This window comes from Rhipicephalus microplus, chromosome 2, assembly GCF_043290135.1.
Source record: "Rhipicephalus microplus isolate Deutch F79 chromosome 2, USDA_Rmic, whole genome shotgun sequence".
NCBI classification, from domain to species: domain Eukaryota; kingdom Metazoa; phylum Arthropoda; class Arachnida; order Ixodida; family Ixodidae; genus Rhipicephalus; species Rhipicephalus microplus.
In genome coordinates, this window is record NC_134701.1 from 258797298 (window position 1) to 258815110 (window position 17813).

Here is a 17813-nt window from a genome sequence, read left to right on the forward strand (position 1 = left end):
TCACACTATTTGCGTCTTCCCTTCCCGGCCGTGCAGCCACTATTTTTGTGCACTGGTCTATTGCCACTAGGAAAGACTGCGTTCTTACTCCTGCAGCCTTCTTCTTGAGCTCTGCGAAATCCAGATGAATGACTTCAAATGGTATGTCGTAATGTTGAGGCAAAACCATCTCGTCTGTTCTCTGAAGGTACTTGGCTTTGTGAACTTGACATTGATGACAAGACTGAGCATACCGTTGAACGTCCTCTTTTATGTGTTTCCACTGGAAACGCTGACGAATCTTGTGATATGTCCTCCGAAAGCCATCATGTCCACCTGAGTGCGGGGAGTCGTGATAGAGCTCCAAAATTCGAAGCACCATTGTTTCTGGGACTGTGAACTTTTCGTTATGGAACTTAAGTTCTTCAGTTCCCTCCCACAACAATGTTGTGTTGACATTTTTATGATCAGAAATTACCGCAAGTCTTGAAAGCGCATCTGCGTCCTTGAGGTGTTCTCCAGGCCTGTGGTGGACCATGAAAGTAAACTGCTGGAGTTCACTCACCCACCTAGCAATTTTTCCTCGAGGCTCAGCGAGGTTAAGGACATACCTTAAGGCTTGGTGATCCGTAAAGAGCTTGAAGCTCCTGCCATTCAGGTAAGGTCTAAAATAGCGTACAACCATTAAGACTGCCAAGGCTTCCTTCTCTGTAGTCGTGTAGTTCAGCTGAGTTTTCGAAAAGGAGTACGAATAGTACCCGACGACTCTCTGTTGATGGCTCCGTGGAGAGTCGGTATATCTCTGGTAAAGCACTGCGCCTGTGCCATAATAAGAAGCATCGGTGTTCAATTCAAAGGGCAACTTGAAGTCTGGAAGAATCAGGACCGGATCCGATGAAATAATGGTCACAAGGCTGTGATAAACAGATTCACACTCTGCTGTCCACTGAAATGGCACATTCTTCTTAGTCATTTCTGTGAGGCATTTGGTTTTGCTCGCATAATCTCTAATGAATAGCCGGAAATGCCCTGCAAGACCCAGAAATACCCGCAAAGAGTGCAAGTCATATGGCTTCTGTATTTTTGCGATTCGTTCGACTGATTTCTGTTTTGTTGTCTTGGTTTGGCCGTCGAATACTCTTCCAAGAAACACCACTTTACTTTGGAAAAACTCACTCTTCTTGTCAGTAACTTTGAGCTCGGCATCACAAAGTGCTTAAAGTACACTAGCCAGATGGTTTGAGCGCTCTTCCTCGTTGCGGAAGTATACTATTATATATATCGTCTATGTAGACGTTACAAAACTTCCCGATAAATGGCCGCAAGACGTCGTTCATCATTTTCCGAAACCAAGCGGGTGAGTTCTTCCATCCAAATGGAAGTCGGTTATACTCATAGATGTCAAAGGGCGTGACGAAGGCAGAATATTTCTTGCACTTTTCAGAAATCGGAACTTGCCAAAATCCTTTATATAGATCAATGCGTGAGAAAACTCTGCAGCCACCCGTGTCATCTATTATAGAGTCTATACGCGGCATATGAAACGGAAAAAGCTCTGTCTGCATATTAATTTGTCTGTAGTCCGTGCAGAGTAGAAGAATTCCATCTTCTTTTGGTGCAATGGTGATGCGTGAAGCGAACGTAGACGTGGATGGACGGATAATCTGCGCATCCAACATCTTTTGAATCTCGTTCTGAAGCCACACTTTCTTCTCTCGTGACATATTATAGGGCTTTTTTTCTCGCCACCGTCGTATCACTGAGCTGGAATGGAACCTCAAACTTTGTAGTTGCTGTAGGATATCCTTTTAGGCACAGCAATTCCGGGTAAAGCATCCTAACATCTTCACCCGACGATGGTTTCCGCGGAGTCCTTGAAGGCGAAACTGCAGCGTTGATAGCGCGGCACTTCTGTGGTAATTTCGCCTGTCCAGTAGATATTAAGGCGAAGTGCACTGATGACTGGACGTGAAAGCAGTAGTTCATACGGAACTCCGTCGGGTACCAGTGCTTGCGCAGTGACAGTGTTGCCGAGACACGATATGGTTATACAAGTCCGTTTATCGTGAACATCTCGTCTTCCATCGTATCCGTGTACTTCTACTGGTCTTCCCTCTTTCACTTTCGCCCTCTCAACAATATTTGCGTTAATAACCATGACGCTTGCTCCGCTGTCAACTAACGCACTCCATTCCTTTCCATCCACAAAAACAGATATGTACAACAGACTTGTATGAGACAAATAAACAGCTTCTCTTGACGTCGTCGGGTGGAAGCCGAGACCCTCTCTATTTAGTTTTTTATTACGTCATCTAGCTCTTTGCCATGGTCTGAGCCTCCCTGGGCGGTCAAAAAGGATACGGGTGTTGCAGTAGGTCTCCAGCTTGCAAGCGGGCGTCGTTCCTCAGTTCGTGTGGCCCAGGTATTCCTTGCAGCAGGTGTCATGGGTTGACGCTGGGTTCCTAGGTCCTGGAGGTAGAGGTCTCGCATTCCCTGCAGAAGTTCTTCGACCGTCTTGGGTCCTCGCATTTGTATTTGCTTCTGGAGGTCCGGACTTAAACCATGAATGACAAGCAGAACCACAGACGTGTCAGGCAAAGATGAGTCCGCCAGCTGTAGCAAGCGCCTTTTCTCATAAAAATAGCTGAGTGCAGATCGAGACCTGTATTTGAACGTGATTGCTTTGTCCCATAGCAACACCTTGTTCTCGCTGAAGGAGCTCAGAAAGCTTGCTTTCCACTCTATCCATGGTTTGTTGCTGTGAGCGTTGAGACGCCATTCGTACCATGTCTTTGCTATGCCCGATAGGAATAGTCGCATGTTTTTCACTTTATCTTCGTCGCTGTGCCAGTAGTTTTCATTGCATGTGTACTCGTAAAACATGAGCCAAGACTCGGGACTACTAGACTCTCCGTCAAACATGTCTGGCTTCACGTGTTCGCGACTCTACCTGCTTAATCTTTCCGTCGCGTTTACAAGCAAGCGCATTAAATCATTTTGCTGCCTATTCTGTTCTTGCTGCAGTTCAAGAAACTTGTTGATCAGCTCGACGGAACTGTCGGGCGAAGCAGCGGTAGCAGGCTTCGCGTCGTTTTTTACTGGAGTCAGCACGAAATTCTCATAATCCCGAAGTTTCATGTTGATCCTCACCGTTCTTTTAGCAAGTAAATGGTCTGGAGTGAGCTTCATTTTAGTGCTTATATAGGAAACAAGTGTGTCAGTGCCCACTGCTTCTGGAAGTACTAGTTCCTCTTCATCTTGAGGCGTTGCGGTCAAGATCCGGATGCCACCGCGTTGATTTGCTCCAATGGTGAAGTCCACCCACATCTTGAATGTCCGCACAGAAAGTATATGCGGCTGCGCCAATTTGTAATAATACACAGTACCAGGCTGGGGTGTCAGCCATCTTCTTTATTTCTAACCTCTTCTTCCTCCTCGTCTCCCTCCAACCCTGCCTCATGTCCACATCCATTAGAATTAGAGCAGCCTGAAAAATTGCCATTACCGTGTTTACTCGCATAATCCTCGCCCTTTCTTGGACTGCAAGCCGATGCAAAGTTAAGGGGTGCGAGATTTACGTGGGGAAAACTTTCCACGAAAACGTACAGAGCGAAAAAGAAAACAAGGTGGCCGCAAGTCGGGATTCTCACGCCAGAACAATAAAAGCACAGGTTCAACACAAGGCAAGATTTATTTGAGACACAAAAGGCGCAATCAAATAGTTGAAAATTAGAATACCGTACGCAAAGCTTGAGGGTGTTGTGGGTATAGTGGTAGCGTTCGTTGCTCAACAAGAGTCCGCAAAAGGTAAGCGAAGGACGTCAGTATTGGGCTGACGGCCATTTAACAGAATCGCCTGCAGTTACCTTCTCAAGAAATAAACTTTACCATCAATCCCAGTCTTGGACACACGGAAGGCCCAACACGTCTTGGTGGCTTCCAGCTGCCGTCACTAGTAGCGAGCACAAAACTCGGACTCCGAAGGGCCTACCGGCGGCCCTGTTGTCATTGTTTAGTCTATGATCTATCACTTAACTTGAAAGCATCCGTGTAGCCACGTGCATTTGCCACTTTGGCTTGGATTGGATTGAATTTCGGTGCAATAATAGTATGCTCTTTTCTTAGGAGATGGCGCCAGACGGCACATGCTATCATCATCAGTGGCTGGAACAAGCAGACGACATTATTGTGGCAAATTTCGGGGGTGCGATAACGACTCGAGAAAAAAAAAAATATTTTTTGTCGGGCGATGTCGGGGGTGTGAGAATTATGCGAGTGCGAGGATTACGCCAGTAAATATGGTAATGCCCTGCTTCATACTACCGTATCTACTCGCATAATCCTCGCACCCCCAACATCACCCAACAAAAATATTTCTTTTTTTTCGCGAATACAGTAAAAGCTTGTTAAATCAAACCGCAAGGGGAAGCCGCCTCAGTTCGAATTAACGAAAGTACAAACTAACGAAAGTGAAGAACAATAGTACACTGCGAGTAGGGCATAACAATTTATTTTTTGAAAAAATTTCTGATTGCGGTCTGCCTTCTTTCCTTGAAGGCGACAGCCAGCACTTTTTGCTCTAAGGAGCGAATTTGGCAGAAGGCCTCTTTTCCGCCTTCTTCAAAACTTAAAAAAAGACGGGCGGCATTCAATCCGGCCATGACTTCCGCAGCAGAGGGCCGCACTGGTGCTTCGTCCTCCTCCTCATAATCGTCACTGGCAGTGACAGGTTCTGCACTTCTCACCTGACATATGTCGTCATCCGTGAGTGCACCACACACCACTGCACTTGAGTACACATCGACGTTGTCCGCAAAGCAGATGTCTTCCAAAACGTCCGCCATGGGGGCGGTGACGCTGTGTTCGAGCACTGGTGGCTCGTCAGCTTGTAGAGCTTCGGTGCTGAAGCCACAGTGGCGATAGCCATTCGCTATCGTAAGCGCTGTCACTAGCTCCCAAGCACACACAAGCATGTGTAGTGCACTTAGGAGCGTCACTTGCTAGTTATTGCACAAAATAATTCGTTCCAACATATGACGGCGATAAAATGATTTTAAATTTTTAATTATACCCTGGTTCATGGGCTGCAATATCGCTGTCGTGTTTGCTGTAAGGAACGACAGCTCAATGGCCTTCGTCTCAACGTTGACTGCATGGGCCGAACAAATGTCCACAAGAAGCAGGACTTTGCGGCCTCAGCGTTCGAACTTCTTGTCAAGCTTCCCCAGCCGCAAACAATCCCCCGTCATCCAGGCCTTTTTGTTGGCCGCGTAGTCTGATGGGAGGGACCGGATGTTTTTGAAGCAACGAGGACTTCTCGATTTGCCTATCACGAACAGAGGCAACTTTTCGGTCCCGATCATGTTCGCAGCAACCATCCCAGTTATCTGTTCTTTACTTTTTTTTTCCCTCCTGTGCACCTGTCACCTTTATACGTGATAGTTTTGGCGGGCAGCAATTTGAAAAATAAGGCAGTTTCATCCGCATTAAATATGTCCAGCGGAGAATACTTCTCCATGTAGCCTTGAAGCACCTCGGAGCGCCAACCGTCACACGTTTCTATGTTGGAAGCGTTTATTTCACCCGACACAGCACAGAAAACGAGGTCGTAACGCTCGCAAAAACGGTGCGACCACCCATCTGAAGCAGCGAAGTCGTCGTAGTCTAGCTGCAGGGTGAAGTCCGCTGCCTTTGCCGGTATGACTGGGCCACTCAGTGGTATGTCCTGCGAACGCATTTCCTTTATCCAAATGAGAAGCGCTTTCTCAATGTCAGGATACTTTGCGGGCCGCAACCTCCTCCTTTTGCTCGCAACTTCTGCCTGTAAGGCGTTTTCAATAGTCCTATATTTTATATAGGTAGATAGCGTCATTTTGGTATACCATGCTTTTTCGCGATTTCTTGCTTAGGCAAGAGTACAGCGTCCACTTCCCGCAGGATATCAGCTTTCTCCTGAAGTGTTTTGGCACGGTATTTGCCGCGGGCACATGCCATCAAGTCACAGCAGCAGAATCGCGACAGACGGGAAGCTACTACCGGCGCTACCGCAGCATACGTTAGCCTAGGCCTAACACCAACACAAAGAATCGCGACAGTTGGAAGCTACTCCCGGCACCAACAACCGAGGCGTACGACGCACAGCCGAGACGGAGACTGCAGAGATAAAGGATGGGCCAACGCCTCCTAAAAAAACTATGCCTGAAACGTCGCTCTCTTTTCAATTAAGAGCCCCCTGCCAGCACTTAATCTCGGAGGCCATGCCTCCTGCTTTGTGTTGCGACAGGCCGCCGCATGAGACCGCTCGCCTCCGTACCGCTCAGTCACGTGACATTACTATACCGCTCTGTCACGTGACATCACAGCTGCTCGGAGGCAACTGTGAGAGCATTGCTGTGTTTGCAGGGGACGGCCGTCAGAGACGCTTGCCTTCGAACCGAAGGAGGAGAGTAAAATTGGAGGGTAGAGCACCGCGTTCGCAGCTCACGTTCCAGGCATAATTTTTTTAGGAGGCGTAGGCTGTGCGAAGCTGCGACGCATTCGATTTTCTGTGTGCTGATCATGCCATCTGTCGTTTAACAGCGGCAGCTACGCAGGATTTGGAAAGGCTCTGAGATCTGCGCTTAGAAATCTTGGAGGTTACCCAGGACGGAGAGCAGGCAGCCGCCGAGAGATATTATGGGGGGGTGAAGAGTAAGAGGTGACATTTTCTGCACTCTGGCCTCCAAGCCAGTTTCTCTCCGCTCACTGTCAACGCCGCCTCGCAACTCGGCAGCCGCCCTATTGGGCGACTAGCCAAGCTACCGGCGCGGTGGCCCGTAGTTTGAATTATCCGTGGCGGAACCTACTCGCATTCGAATTAACTGGCTTTTTTATTCATAGGCTTGTATGGAGCTTGGCCGGATCATAACTTATAGTTCGAATTATCCATAAATTCGAATTATTGATGTTTGAATTAACGAGCTTTCACTGTAATTATTGCACCCCTGAAAATCGCCACAATAATGTCGTCTGCTCATTCCAGCCACTGATGCAAGGTGTTTTACGCTGCAATGTGTGTATGTTGTGGTGCTTAGGAGCACCAAACAGACAAGATACAAGAAAAAAACTACACAGTTGAGCACTCGTCCTGTGTAGTCCTTCTCTTGTATCTTGTCTGTTTTACACTCCTAAGAACCCACATGGATCAGTTCAAAACTTGCCCAAGTATCTGTGCTCCTAAATGTATGCATGCCATTCCGGACCGATGTCACAGCGCAGACCTTGCGATTGCACTGAAGAAGCACTGCACTGTATACAACGAACATGCAATGCAACTACAATGCACCGCAAAACCAGGCACTTTTCACCTCCAATGTGCCTGTGTGTTTCAGCACGTAATTTGCAGCGTTATTCCACAAGGTGATGCTGTAGTGGTCAACTCAGTATTCGTGACAGTGTATCAGCAGAAAGCTACTGGTGAGCACTAAGTTGATCAGTGATCGTATCTAGCTAGAATAAAATGCTAGAAGGAAAGAACAAAGCACAAAACTTTTTATGCTAAATTAGTTGAAATCATAATGAATTGGAAGGACAACCATTGCCATGTTTACACAGTGCCAACTGTACGAGGACGAAGAAAAGGACACAACACAAGTGCTGGACACAACACAGTGCCTGTGTTCTGTCCTCTCTGTTCTTGTTCAACGGGTGCTTTGCAAACATGTCAATATTGAATTAGCAACAAGTCCAAGCTACGATTCTATCAAGAAAAGGTGGGATTTATTTGAAGTGTCAAAACGGTGATCTCAAGGCAAGTGGTTGAAAAAACACCCTTGCAATCACTGTGAAGTCAAACTTGCATCCTCCGTATTTAACATGTTACACTGCCAGCTGTGTGCTACAACGGCGGCTTTCCCCCATCCACATTCTTGGTTAATTGCGTGCGTACGTGCGTGGTTGGGGAAACGGTTTCTGAGCCGTCAATGCTATACAATGAGCGCAAGAGAAAAAATAACACTTGCCTGTGAAGTGGCATTGGCAAGGTGCTTCGGATGGCCAGCACAATCCCACAATCGTGCACTAGCCCGATTGCAAGCATTGAGAGTGTCGCGTGATGAGGGCTGTTGAGCTGCCAAGAGTCCCTTTCGAGCCATCATTGCAGACGCCACCGCCCATGGCAATGGATCCCTGCACAGAAATTTCACACACGTCATGCCCAGTTAGGAAATGAATGACTGGCACAGTGGCATTCCATCTACACCATTCCAACTAATCAAATCTATTCAAGAAGTACAGAAATACCGAGAATGTTAAATTAGCTGAAATCAAAACTAATCAGAAGGAGATCCTAACAGCTTGCAAAGACAGATGTCATGCATGCAAGGTAAAACTCTTTTGACATGAGCTATGATTTTGAAGCGGAGCATAAGCATTTGGACTTCACTGGGGATTTACATGACGCAAACAAGCTGCTGTCAACAATGCAATAACTTGCGTAAACCCGTCAGAAAATGCCCTCAGTTGCCATTTTGCGACGCCAATGACACCGCACTCAACTTAACCCATGGTAAGCTCTGGCCAAAAGCCACGAAAGTGGCTTTTGTTTTGTATCGAACTTTAACAAGCAGACAATTTTCAGATTCATTTGAATAGTAAGCATCGTTAGAAAAATATTCAAAAGTTCAAATATTCGCACACCCCTAGCACAGCAAAACCTACTTATAACAAACTCGAAAGTGTCGAGATAAGTCGCCCCTATGTCGATAGTTGACTGCACAAAGACTCATCCTTAAAAACGGGCACTTAGCAACCTAACAATTTTCTTTTTGTGTATTTTTTATTAAAAAGTACGTACAACCTTACTGGTGACGGTGACAAGTTGGCCTTTTCGTGTGGGAAGAGACACTCGCTGTCTGCTCACAAGTGAATTAAACAATCGCAAAAAACTCGTGTTGCTCCGCTCAAGCGCAGTTCCACCCATAATAAAAAATTTATCCTGGCCAGTTGCGTGCAGCACGTTGCTCACCTGGCTCTCGCCGTCGCATGCTGGGCTGGTTGCAGTGAAATGTATGCACGCGTTCATGTGTTTTTTGTGTATGCTTCATTACGGAACATGCTTACGTGGAGAGAGTAGCCTGTTCGTTCGACACGACAAAGACATGCTTCTTGCAAGCAATTCCCAAGCGACCTCGCACAACATGGCAGGGAACTTGCGCACAGCAGCATGACAAGCTTGCACCACTGTCACTAAGCGTGGTTTAAACATGCGCAGCCGAGCAAATGTATGTAGATAACTGTGACAAGGCTGTCAGTCATGAGTCAATATGGCAGACTGATTGCCACTGGCCACCTCGCCTTCGCCTTTTCTGATGTTGACCTGTTAAGGCACCACCGTAACCAACCAGGCGGAATACGTTATCATAAATTGATCAACCTGCACCGTTACCGAAAGGCAAAATACTTTTTGCGGCACATGGTGGTATAGGTGAGTTGGGCGTCGCAGTGAACTATTATGCAACAAAAAGCTATCACTTCTTGCATTTCTGACTTCTTGAGTTCAAAGGCAAAACACATTGATCAATTGTTGGCAGTCATAGTTGCAGAGAACAGCATCAAAGAAGCTTGCCGTGCGAAAGCCAACTGCAAGTCTCCATGCTGCATCCTTTTCGTGCATATGCCATTCTGCCAGTGAATAAACACCTGGAGAGTGAGCGACCTTGCTTCCAGCGTTTGAAATCTTTGTGCGTACTCACCACAGTCTACGATATCTTCTTCACTAGTAAACTGCAGGGGAGGATGTGCGAGCGCACGCCTCCGACATGTCACAACTTTTTTTTCCGCTTCTTGTGCACCATGTTTTCACCGTGAGCATATTGTAAGTGTTCATTGTCAAAGTAAGAAGCTTTGAAAAATATTCACTACATGCGGGCACAGTTTGAATGGATAGCATGGGAAAATCGTAATGCTCCGAAATATGGTCATTATAACCAATAGATTGTTATAGCTGAGGTCATAGAAACTGGGTTCAACTGTACATAGCAAGCGGCCCAGCAGTAACCGTGTGAGACCCAGTAGGCAACACGCTGCACGTAAATAGCCAAGGATAATGAGCTGCATGTGCCGGTACCACACTTCAGCGAACGGTGTACCGTACTTCAGTGAAACGGTGTTAATTTATTGTAAAGGCACTTTAAGGGGAGATGCGGGTCGAAAAATCGCATTTTTTGCGAAAATTTCCACTTTTGAGATATTGCTTCTAAAATCACTTTTGATCATTCAACTATCATTTCCCCAAAGGTCATAGCTGAATTCAAACAAGAAAGTGGTAAAAAGTCGATCTGCGCTAGTGAAGGTAGCTGCCGAAGTCGCGAATTCACGCATCCGACGGCTATTTTTGAAAATCCGCCACTCGGCAACACGATGACGTCCGCCATCGGGGTTTGTTCGGTGGTGTAGATCAAGGCTCCTTCTAGTGTACAGGCGTCCCCCTAGTTTCGTATTTTAGTGAGGAATTTCACAAAACAGTCGTTTCCAAGTCGGTTTACAGCCAAGCTGCAGCCGCTTCGCGCATCTCTACCGGTCACATGGTACGCTACCGAGGCCGCCATTGGCTACATCTGATCGGCCTCGCTCGCTGAGCGCTTGCGACGATCGGCACTTGCCGTGCGTTTCTATGTTTTTCCGAGTTTACCATGGATAACTCGAAGAAGCGAGACTTCCGAGCACGAAAGTTTGCAAGCAAGAACAAGTACCAAGGGCGTCGACGTAAACTGAAGCGCAAAGCAGCGGTAGAAGAATGCGAGCCGCGGGCCACTAGGCCTAATCAAGGCAGCGGGGATACGGCGGCTTGCGGGAACTTTGACGAAATCGACGCCGTGATCAAGTTCATCAGCGCATCAGACAAAAAGATTGAACAGTTCGAAAGCGAAAGAACGAAGAGTGTTTGTGGCTCTGTGAGCGGAGTATTTTGTGACATCGGCGCACTGACATCGATGGTAAGCCGTGCTGTTTGTCCAACATGCCACACCGCTGGACTCGTCGTTCGCGACACCGCAAGTAAACGTAAGGGCCTCTCTTCGTTCCTCGAGTTGCACTGTGATAACAGTGAGTGTCCTGAGTCAGTGGTTTCTGCCGCGCATAGTTCGCGGCGTGTTCTGCCGGAAAGACAGCCCACCGATGCCGGTGATGACTGGAGCTACCGAAGCGGCAGCTCGCGCGACAGCTTCGCTGTCAATGTAAAGGTAGTTGTGGATGCGCGTGCAATAGGCATTGGGCATGAACAGCTGTCGCGTTTTTGCGCTATTCTTGGACTGCCAATACCTATGCATCATAAGACTTTTATTGCAATCGGCAAAAAAGTTCATGCTGCAGCTACCAAAGCTGTGCAAGAAAACCTGGCGAAAGCGCGGATGATAACTAAAGAGAAAGTGGATGGGGCTGATGTTGCTGTCATGTATGATGGCACATGGCAAAAAAGAGGGCACAAGAGCCACAATGGCATCGGCACTGCTGTGTCTGTGGACACTGGTTTGTGCCTAGATTTTGAAGTGCTATCTAATTATTGCCTTGCCTGTAGCCGGCACCAGGACTTGGGTGATGAGGAAGAAATATGGCAAGCATTCCACACACCTGTCTGCGAAAAAAATACAGAGTGCTCCTCTCATGCCATGGAGACTGAGGCAGCTTTGCGCATATGGGGCAGGACATCCTCATACACAACACCATTGTGCTTCACCAAGTTCCTCAGTGATGGGGACAGCAAAGCTTATACCGCTGTCGCTGAGGCCAAGGTATATGGTGAAGCTGTTGTAGACAAGGAGGAGTGCACAAACCATGTGGCCAAGCGTCTAGGCACTGCACTTCGGAAACTGCCAACACGACTTCCACGAGGGGAAAAGCTGACAGATGGCACAATTCAGAAGCTGCAGAACTATTACCGTATTTCAATCACAAACAACAGAGGTGATATTCTGAAAATGCATCGTGCCATCTGGGCCTCATATTTCCATTCATCATGGAGCAACACAGCAGGCAGCCACCGATACTGTCCAGAAGGGGCGACTTCCTGGTGCAAGCATAGGCGAGCCGAAGCGCTTGGGGAGGCCCCACCCGACCACACACCAATCTTGACCAAGGCTCAAGGATTGGCTGTGCTTCCCATTTACAAGCGGCTCACAGATGAAAAGTTGCTGGTGCGTTGTATCCAAGGGAAGACCCAAAACGCTGCAGAATCTTTGAACAGCAAAATCTGGTTGTTGTGTCCGAAGACTAAGTTTGCCTCCCGGACAACAGTGGAAACTGCAGCTGCTATGGCCGTGTTGTGGTTCAATAAAGGACATTCAAGCTTTGAACACGTGCTAGAGGAGCTTGGTGTAGTCCCACCAGATCAACTGATCACCCTGGGCCAATCCCGCGACCAGAGGAGAATCGAAAGAATGTCTGCGTGTGAAACAGCCGAGGCAAGGGCCCATCGGCGGAACGTGGCAAAGAAAGCGCGCCTTGATGACTCCCTTCTCAAGCGGCGAGAAGGATCCACATATGGAGCAGGACAATTTTAGGTGCTCTAGCTGTGTCCCTTCTATGATATCACCAAGTTTTGTGCAAATCGCACTATGTAATCATGAGTAAACATATTTACAACTTTCAAATGCATTTTTCTCGATTTCCATTTTGAGGTAATTCTCTCATCTTGTGCACAATCTTTTTTAGGCATAAAATAGTCCTATCTTGATGAAATTTTGCACAGAGCTTAATCAGCCACTCTAGAATACAAGTATCTACTTTAGGTTGCATTATACATCACAGATTTTTTGTTACACAACTTGATACACTGATAGAGAGATGTAAAATATGCATTTAGTACTTTTAATTTTTTTTTTAATGTAGCAAATAAGTTTTCTGTTTGAGGTACTTTTCTGTATTGTACTGCTCAAGTGCAGCAGAATGAGCCATTTTGGAATTCTGTGTGAAAACTTTTAGTAAGCTTTATTATGTGCACAAAAAACACTATATTTTGATATCAAAGTTGTAGTAACTCCGGAACTACAGTGCAGTCCACTTATAACGATATCGAGAAAACCTAAAAATATGATCGTTATAACCGGTGATCGTTATATCTGGACTGCCACCAAAAAATCGTCGCCGGACGTACCTTTTGTAGCTCCAGGCTTCATTTCGCTATTTTCACCAATTAATAAATATTGTAGATAGTAGGATGTCAAAAACAAGACTTTATTTCTTACTCCGAAGAACGCATCACGGGTTCGCTGAGGAAGAGAGACTGACCGACGGCGGGGTGGGAGCAGTGGGAGGAAGAAAGCACAGCCAGAGGTACACAGCCGGAATGCCAACGAGGCCCCGCCCCGATGCCGCCGCGTCGCTTTGCTTTTCGCTTTTTTTATTTTCGCTCTCTTTCCCGCTTTCGTTCGGCAAGCTACGAGTAGCTTGCCGTTGTAGAAGGCGGGGAGCCGCGGAGCGCGGCGCTTTGCTTTTCGCATTTTTTTTTTTAATTCTCTCAGCCTCTCCGCGGTCGACGCGCGGCGAGGCGCAAAACGTGACACAGCTGACGCCATCTGTAGCGCGTCACGCCAACTCGCGATGCTCTCTTCGGCTTTTTGAACGGCCGGGACGCGCTGCTGGCGCTGTGCTGCAGTGGCGGCAGATACGTACTCGCCTACGCTAACTTTTCGTCTTGTCTCGGCATAGTTCGTTTCAGAGGAACTTATCAATCTAAATGTTACGATTATTCTGAATGAAACATGCCATCCACGGCAAACTTTTCATCGTTGTATCCGATATGCGGTGGATAACATATCGTTATATATGGTTTTTTTCCCCATAGCCCCAATGCATAAAATGAGACTGTTAAGTCGACCCATCGTTATAACCGATATGTCGTTATATGTGGTATCGTTATAAGTGGACTGCACTGTACTATAGCTATCAAAAAAATAATTGCAGTTATGAAATCAGCACTGCAAGCTTTACAAACACCTAAAATTTTAAGGAGCTGGGTTATGAAATAAAAAAAAAACCTTTTTCGAGTAGCATCTCCCCTTAATTCACTCACGACTGTCATATCAAGAAGCGAGAAGGCTTAAATGTCACCGAGGGTTGTTCGCAGATGAAATGAGCAGCTTGTTGCTAGGTGCCCGTTTTTACAAGTTAGCCCAATAAGGCGGACTACTTTTCGTGGCACTTCATGGTGAATTCTGCTGGTAGATCCGGAGCGGCCACTGAAATCCTGGAGCGAGCACTTGGATTGCGCCAAGCCAGATTTGAAAGTGGAAAACATAAATGCCCTGCGGGAGGTCACTCCGGATATTGTTTACACATACGTCACTAAACCAGTAGTAGAAACTTCCTCGACCTAGCCGATTATTTGCGGCCTTGTGCACGGTGGGCCAGGAAACGTTTGCTTACACATCATTTCGCACAGCACATACGGCTCGTCGTCTTCGCTACTGCTAGCAGTAGCCAGAAGCAAACCAGCAGCAGCATGTCCAGCAGAGTCAAACGACACCATTTTAGGAATGTAAACAAGTGCACAGGGTGACTACACAGACACCGCCTCAAAAAACGCTAAAGACAACCTAGCTGCCCGATTGTACTGGAAACGACTGCAACGCATTCTCGCTGATCCGGCAAAATCTGTCTCTGCAAGATGGAGCACGTGGAACACTCCATCAGGAAATGGGTTGCTCTGAATCTGCCAGCGGAAAACGCAGACTTGCTCCGAATCTATCAGCAGAATGCAGATTCTCGGACGCGGAGCAAGAAAACTTGCTCCTGCTCGACAATTGGAATTCGCCATTAGAGTTCATTTTAGACGGGTTCGACTGTACCCAACAGGGTGGATGGAAAAGCAGCTGCCCCTGTGCCGTAGAGCATTGGATGCGTTACCCGAGAGTAGTAGGTTCATTCCCAACCTGCAGCAGATCCATTTTTCATTCACATTAATTCCTTCCTATTTATGCGATAATTACCATATACTACAGTTAATATGTACAGGTAATGTCCTCTATAGGTTCCTTAGCTTCACTTTCTGTTGATTTCATAGGGTGTTCCTTTCGTTTGTTTACTTCGGCAACACAAGACCAGCACATGCATGAAAGCATTGCCCCTTACTGAGTCTGATCCCAGTGCAGATTGCGCAGGGCAGCCTCGGCCTGGGCGCATTCCTGCTGGGCGGGCTCTCCACGCACCCACAACAATGCGACACGCAGCACTGCAGCCCACCAGAGGGCAGCCTCGTCGTGTTCCACACCGGTCAGACTGTCGCCGGTCATGCTGGAGCTGCAGCTCGCACCTTCCAGCAGTTCCACCAGCTGCAGGGCATCAAGGCCACCTCGACTGCAGTGAAAAAAGGAGGATGAACACTGTTTCAGTATGGCTAAGAGGCTCGTTTGCAACAGGTGACAAATTAGATCATATGGACATGCAGATTGCGTGAGAGACAGACCGACTCATTGGGTTTACTATCCCAAAGGAAAGCCTAGGCTGTGAACGCTCCTTCACACTGGCGGCTAGCACAGGTTGTGCAAATGTTTGCAACTGGTGACCGAAAAGCGACCATGTGACCGATGTTTCCACCTGCGTGTGACTTATGCCCTTTGACACTCAAATTTCATGTCTGCTCGCATTTTCATGCCCTTTAAAATAAGCAGATGTCCTATCTTTGCGCAACTGATTAGATCTTTGGTTTGCAACTGAAATTGCGCAACTGAGCCAAAGCAGTCGCTTCGCGACAGTTAGCAACACTTTGAGACTAACTTGGTGGGGCAACCGGAACTAATCACAAGCATGAATGAGCCTTTAATCCCGTCATGGCTGAACGATTTAAGTTGATTTGATTGTGAATACTCCATTTTTGTATGGTCCCCAAATCTAAACACCCAAAAAGGACTTGCTCGCTGGATTTCGTGCCGACCGGTTGTGCCCCCGCGATCTCCGACGACAGCGCAGCTCTGACCGACTGGCTCGCCCTACGCCATCTCCTGACGCCAACAAGAGCAGTGCCCCGTTTTCGGACTCTTGCGACCGTGTCAATCTTTCCTATCTTCTCCTTATTCCCGCATGTGGGTCTCTGTCCCTGCCCTATCCCTATCCCTTAAATCCTCCCTATCCCTTAATCCCTCCTTACCCCCATTCCTCGTGAGCCATTGTTGATGTGTCGCACTATAATGCAGACAGTTACGGTGCTCACTTTTCCCTTCTTTTCTCTCTTTTAAAAACGTTGTTACATATACTAAAAAGAGCTAATCAAGAGAGTGCCAGAAAATGGGACAGGAAGGAATTTACTCTCCCGTGGTCTAAAGCAGCTCCTATAATATACCAAGCTTAAAGTGCAACTTTTTTACCATGATAATTTTTGTATATTGAGCCTCTATTTCACTGTGGAAATGGCAGCAAAGAACTGGCCATCACCTGATACACATTACTCTAATGCTAGTTACAAACCTTGGTCTGCCTGATGAGGCAAGTGCAGCAACGGCCCTGTGCAAGAGGTGTTCCCGGTACAGCTGAGAAACTGCGGCAAGTAGTGAGCCTGCAACACAACAAATATTCCTGGTTACAAATATTCCCCAAAAGCAACTGTGATTCACACCTGCATCATTGTTTATTATTTATATTCAAAAGGTAATCAGTTTCATGTAATTTACAGGAATCCAGTGTGCATAAAACTCTAGCAAAGCCACAACAGAAAGCCAAGAGTACTATAATAACCACACTCCTTGAGATGGGCTCCCGCTACAAGTATTTGTAGATGAACTTATGATGCCAGAATTTAAGAACAATGCCAATTCAAAGTATTTAAATACAGTACAGCTTAAAATTTTAGTTGGCCTTGATGTTCTCAATGTATTTTGAAGCCACTAAGTCCCTTAATTATAATTGTGCCACTGCATAAATTCGATTAATCCTTCATGCCTGGAATTATCTGCAGTGTTTGTTGCTTATAGGTGAACAGTTGCGTTTTTTTGTCACGAACAGTGGCAAGCAAAGCCGACTGCATACAGAATGACCTAACCAGTCAAATGTCACGTACTATCAATGGCATGCTGAGTGAGGACTAAGGAAAAAAAAAAAAACTGGTGGTCTATCCATGGCCCATTGTGTGCCGAACTCGTCCTGAAGTCACTTTCGCCCCAGTACACTGTTGTCATACTAGAAAAACTACCCAAGTACAGTACACGCTCAGTAAACGGAAATCTGTTAAACGAAACTACTGGTTAAACAGGTTTCAAGCTTGTATTCTGCCCCCATGTTCGCCTCTCAGTAAACGGAACTCCTGCTAAATGGAACATATTTTCCCGGTCCCTTCAGGTTCCGTTTACTGAGAGTCTACTGTACAGGAAGAAGCTAGAAGCTGTCACGGCACACAACGCATTTCATCCCTGGTTTACAGTCATGTGAGCACAATCCACAATAATGAATACTACCAGCATTACAGCTAACATTTGAAATATTTTACTGGTAATCACGCACAACTGCCTGCGATTCTTGTGTGGCACCAAGAAACAAACTTTGCAAGTAGAGATGGTATGTCGCTCGAAGTCGATGCTTATTCATGCTCTGATAATCCTAAAAAAGTTTTGTGTGTCTACTGCAAATTATAGAAACAATGCCAATCCAAAGAATTGATATAATAGAGAACAACCCTGTAACAAGTACACTAATCCTTGTTTTTATGTTTGCAAAAAAGAAGCTATCCAATGAAATCTCCCTACAACATAATGACAGGGTGTATAAAAAAAAGTTATTTGTCACAGAATTTCGTTGCAGCGAAATTTCATGTATGGACCGCTAAGGAGATCTGATGATTATGACTCATACTTAGGTCCCAACATGCACAT

The 17813-nt window shown here is 46.6% G+C and overlaps 2 protein-coding genes across 2 annotated transcripts in view; one reads left to right on the top strand and one right to left on the bottom strand.

The window, feature by feature from the left end:
• The window catches only part of SREBP (Sterol regulatory element binding protein), a 58805-nt gene that overhangs the window by 7134 nt on the left and 33858 nt on the right, over positions 1–17813 (bottom strand). The window contains exons 12-14 of the mRNA XM_037421079.2: positions 16417–16504; positions 15085–15309; positions 7980–8145 (exon numbers count right to left, since the gene is read on the bottom strand). Of these exons, the coding sequence (XP_037276976.2) occupies positions 7980–8145; positions 15085–15309; positions 16417–16504 (479 nt within the window). The remainder of the gene's footprint in view (positions 1–7979; positions 8146–15084; positions 15310–16416; positions 16505–17813) is intronic.
• Positions 8335–12562, top strand: LOC142784198 (uncharacterized). The gene is made up of 2 exons (XM_075882757.1): positions 8335–8341; positions 10597–12562. The coding sequence occupies exons 1-2, from the start codon at positions 8335–8337 to the stop codon at positions 12513–12515; spliced, it is 1926 nt and encodes a 641-aa protein (XP_075738872.1). The 3' UTR covers positions 12516–12562.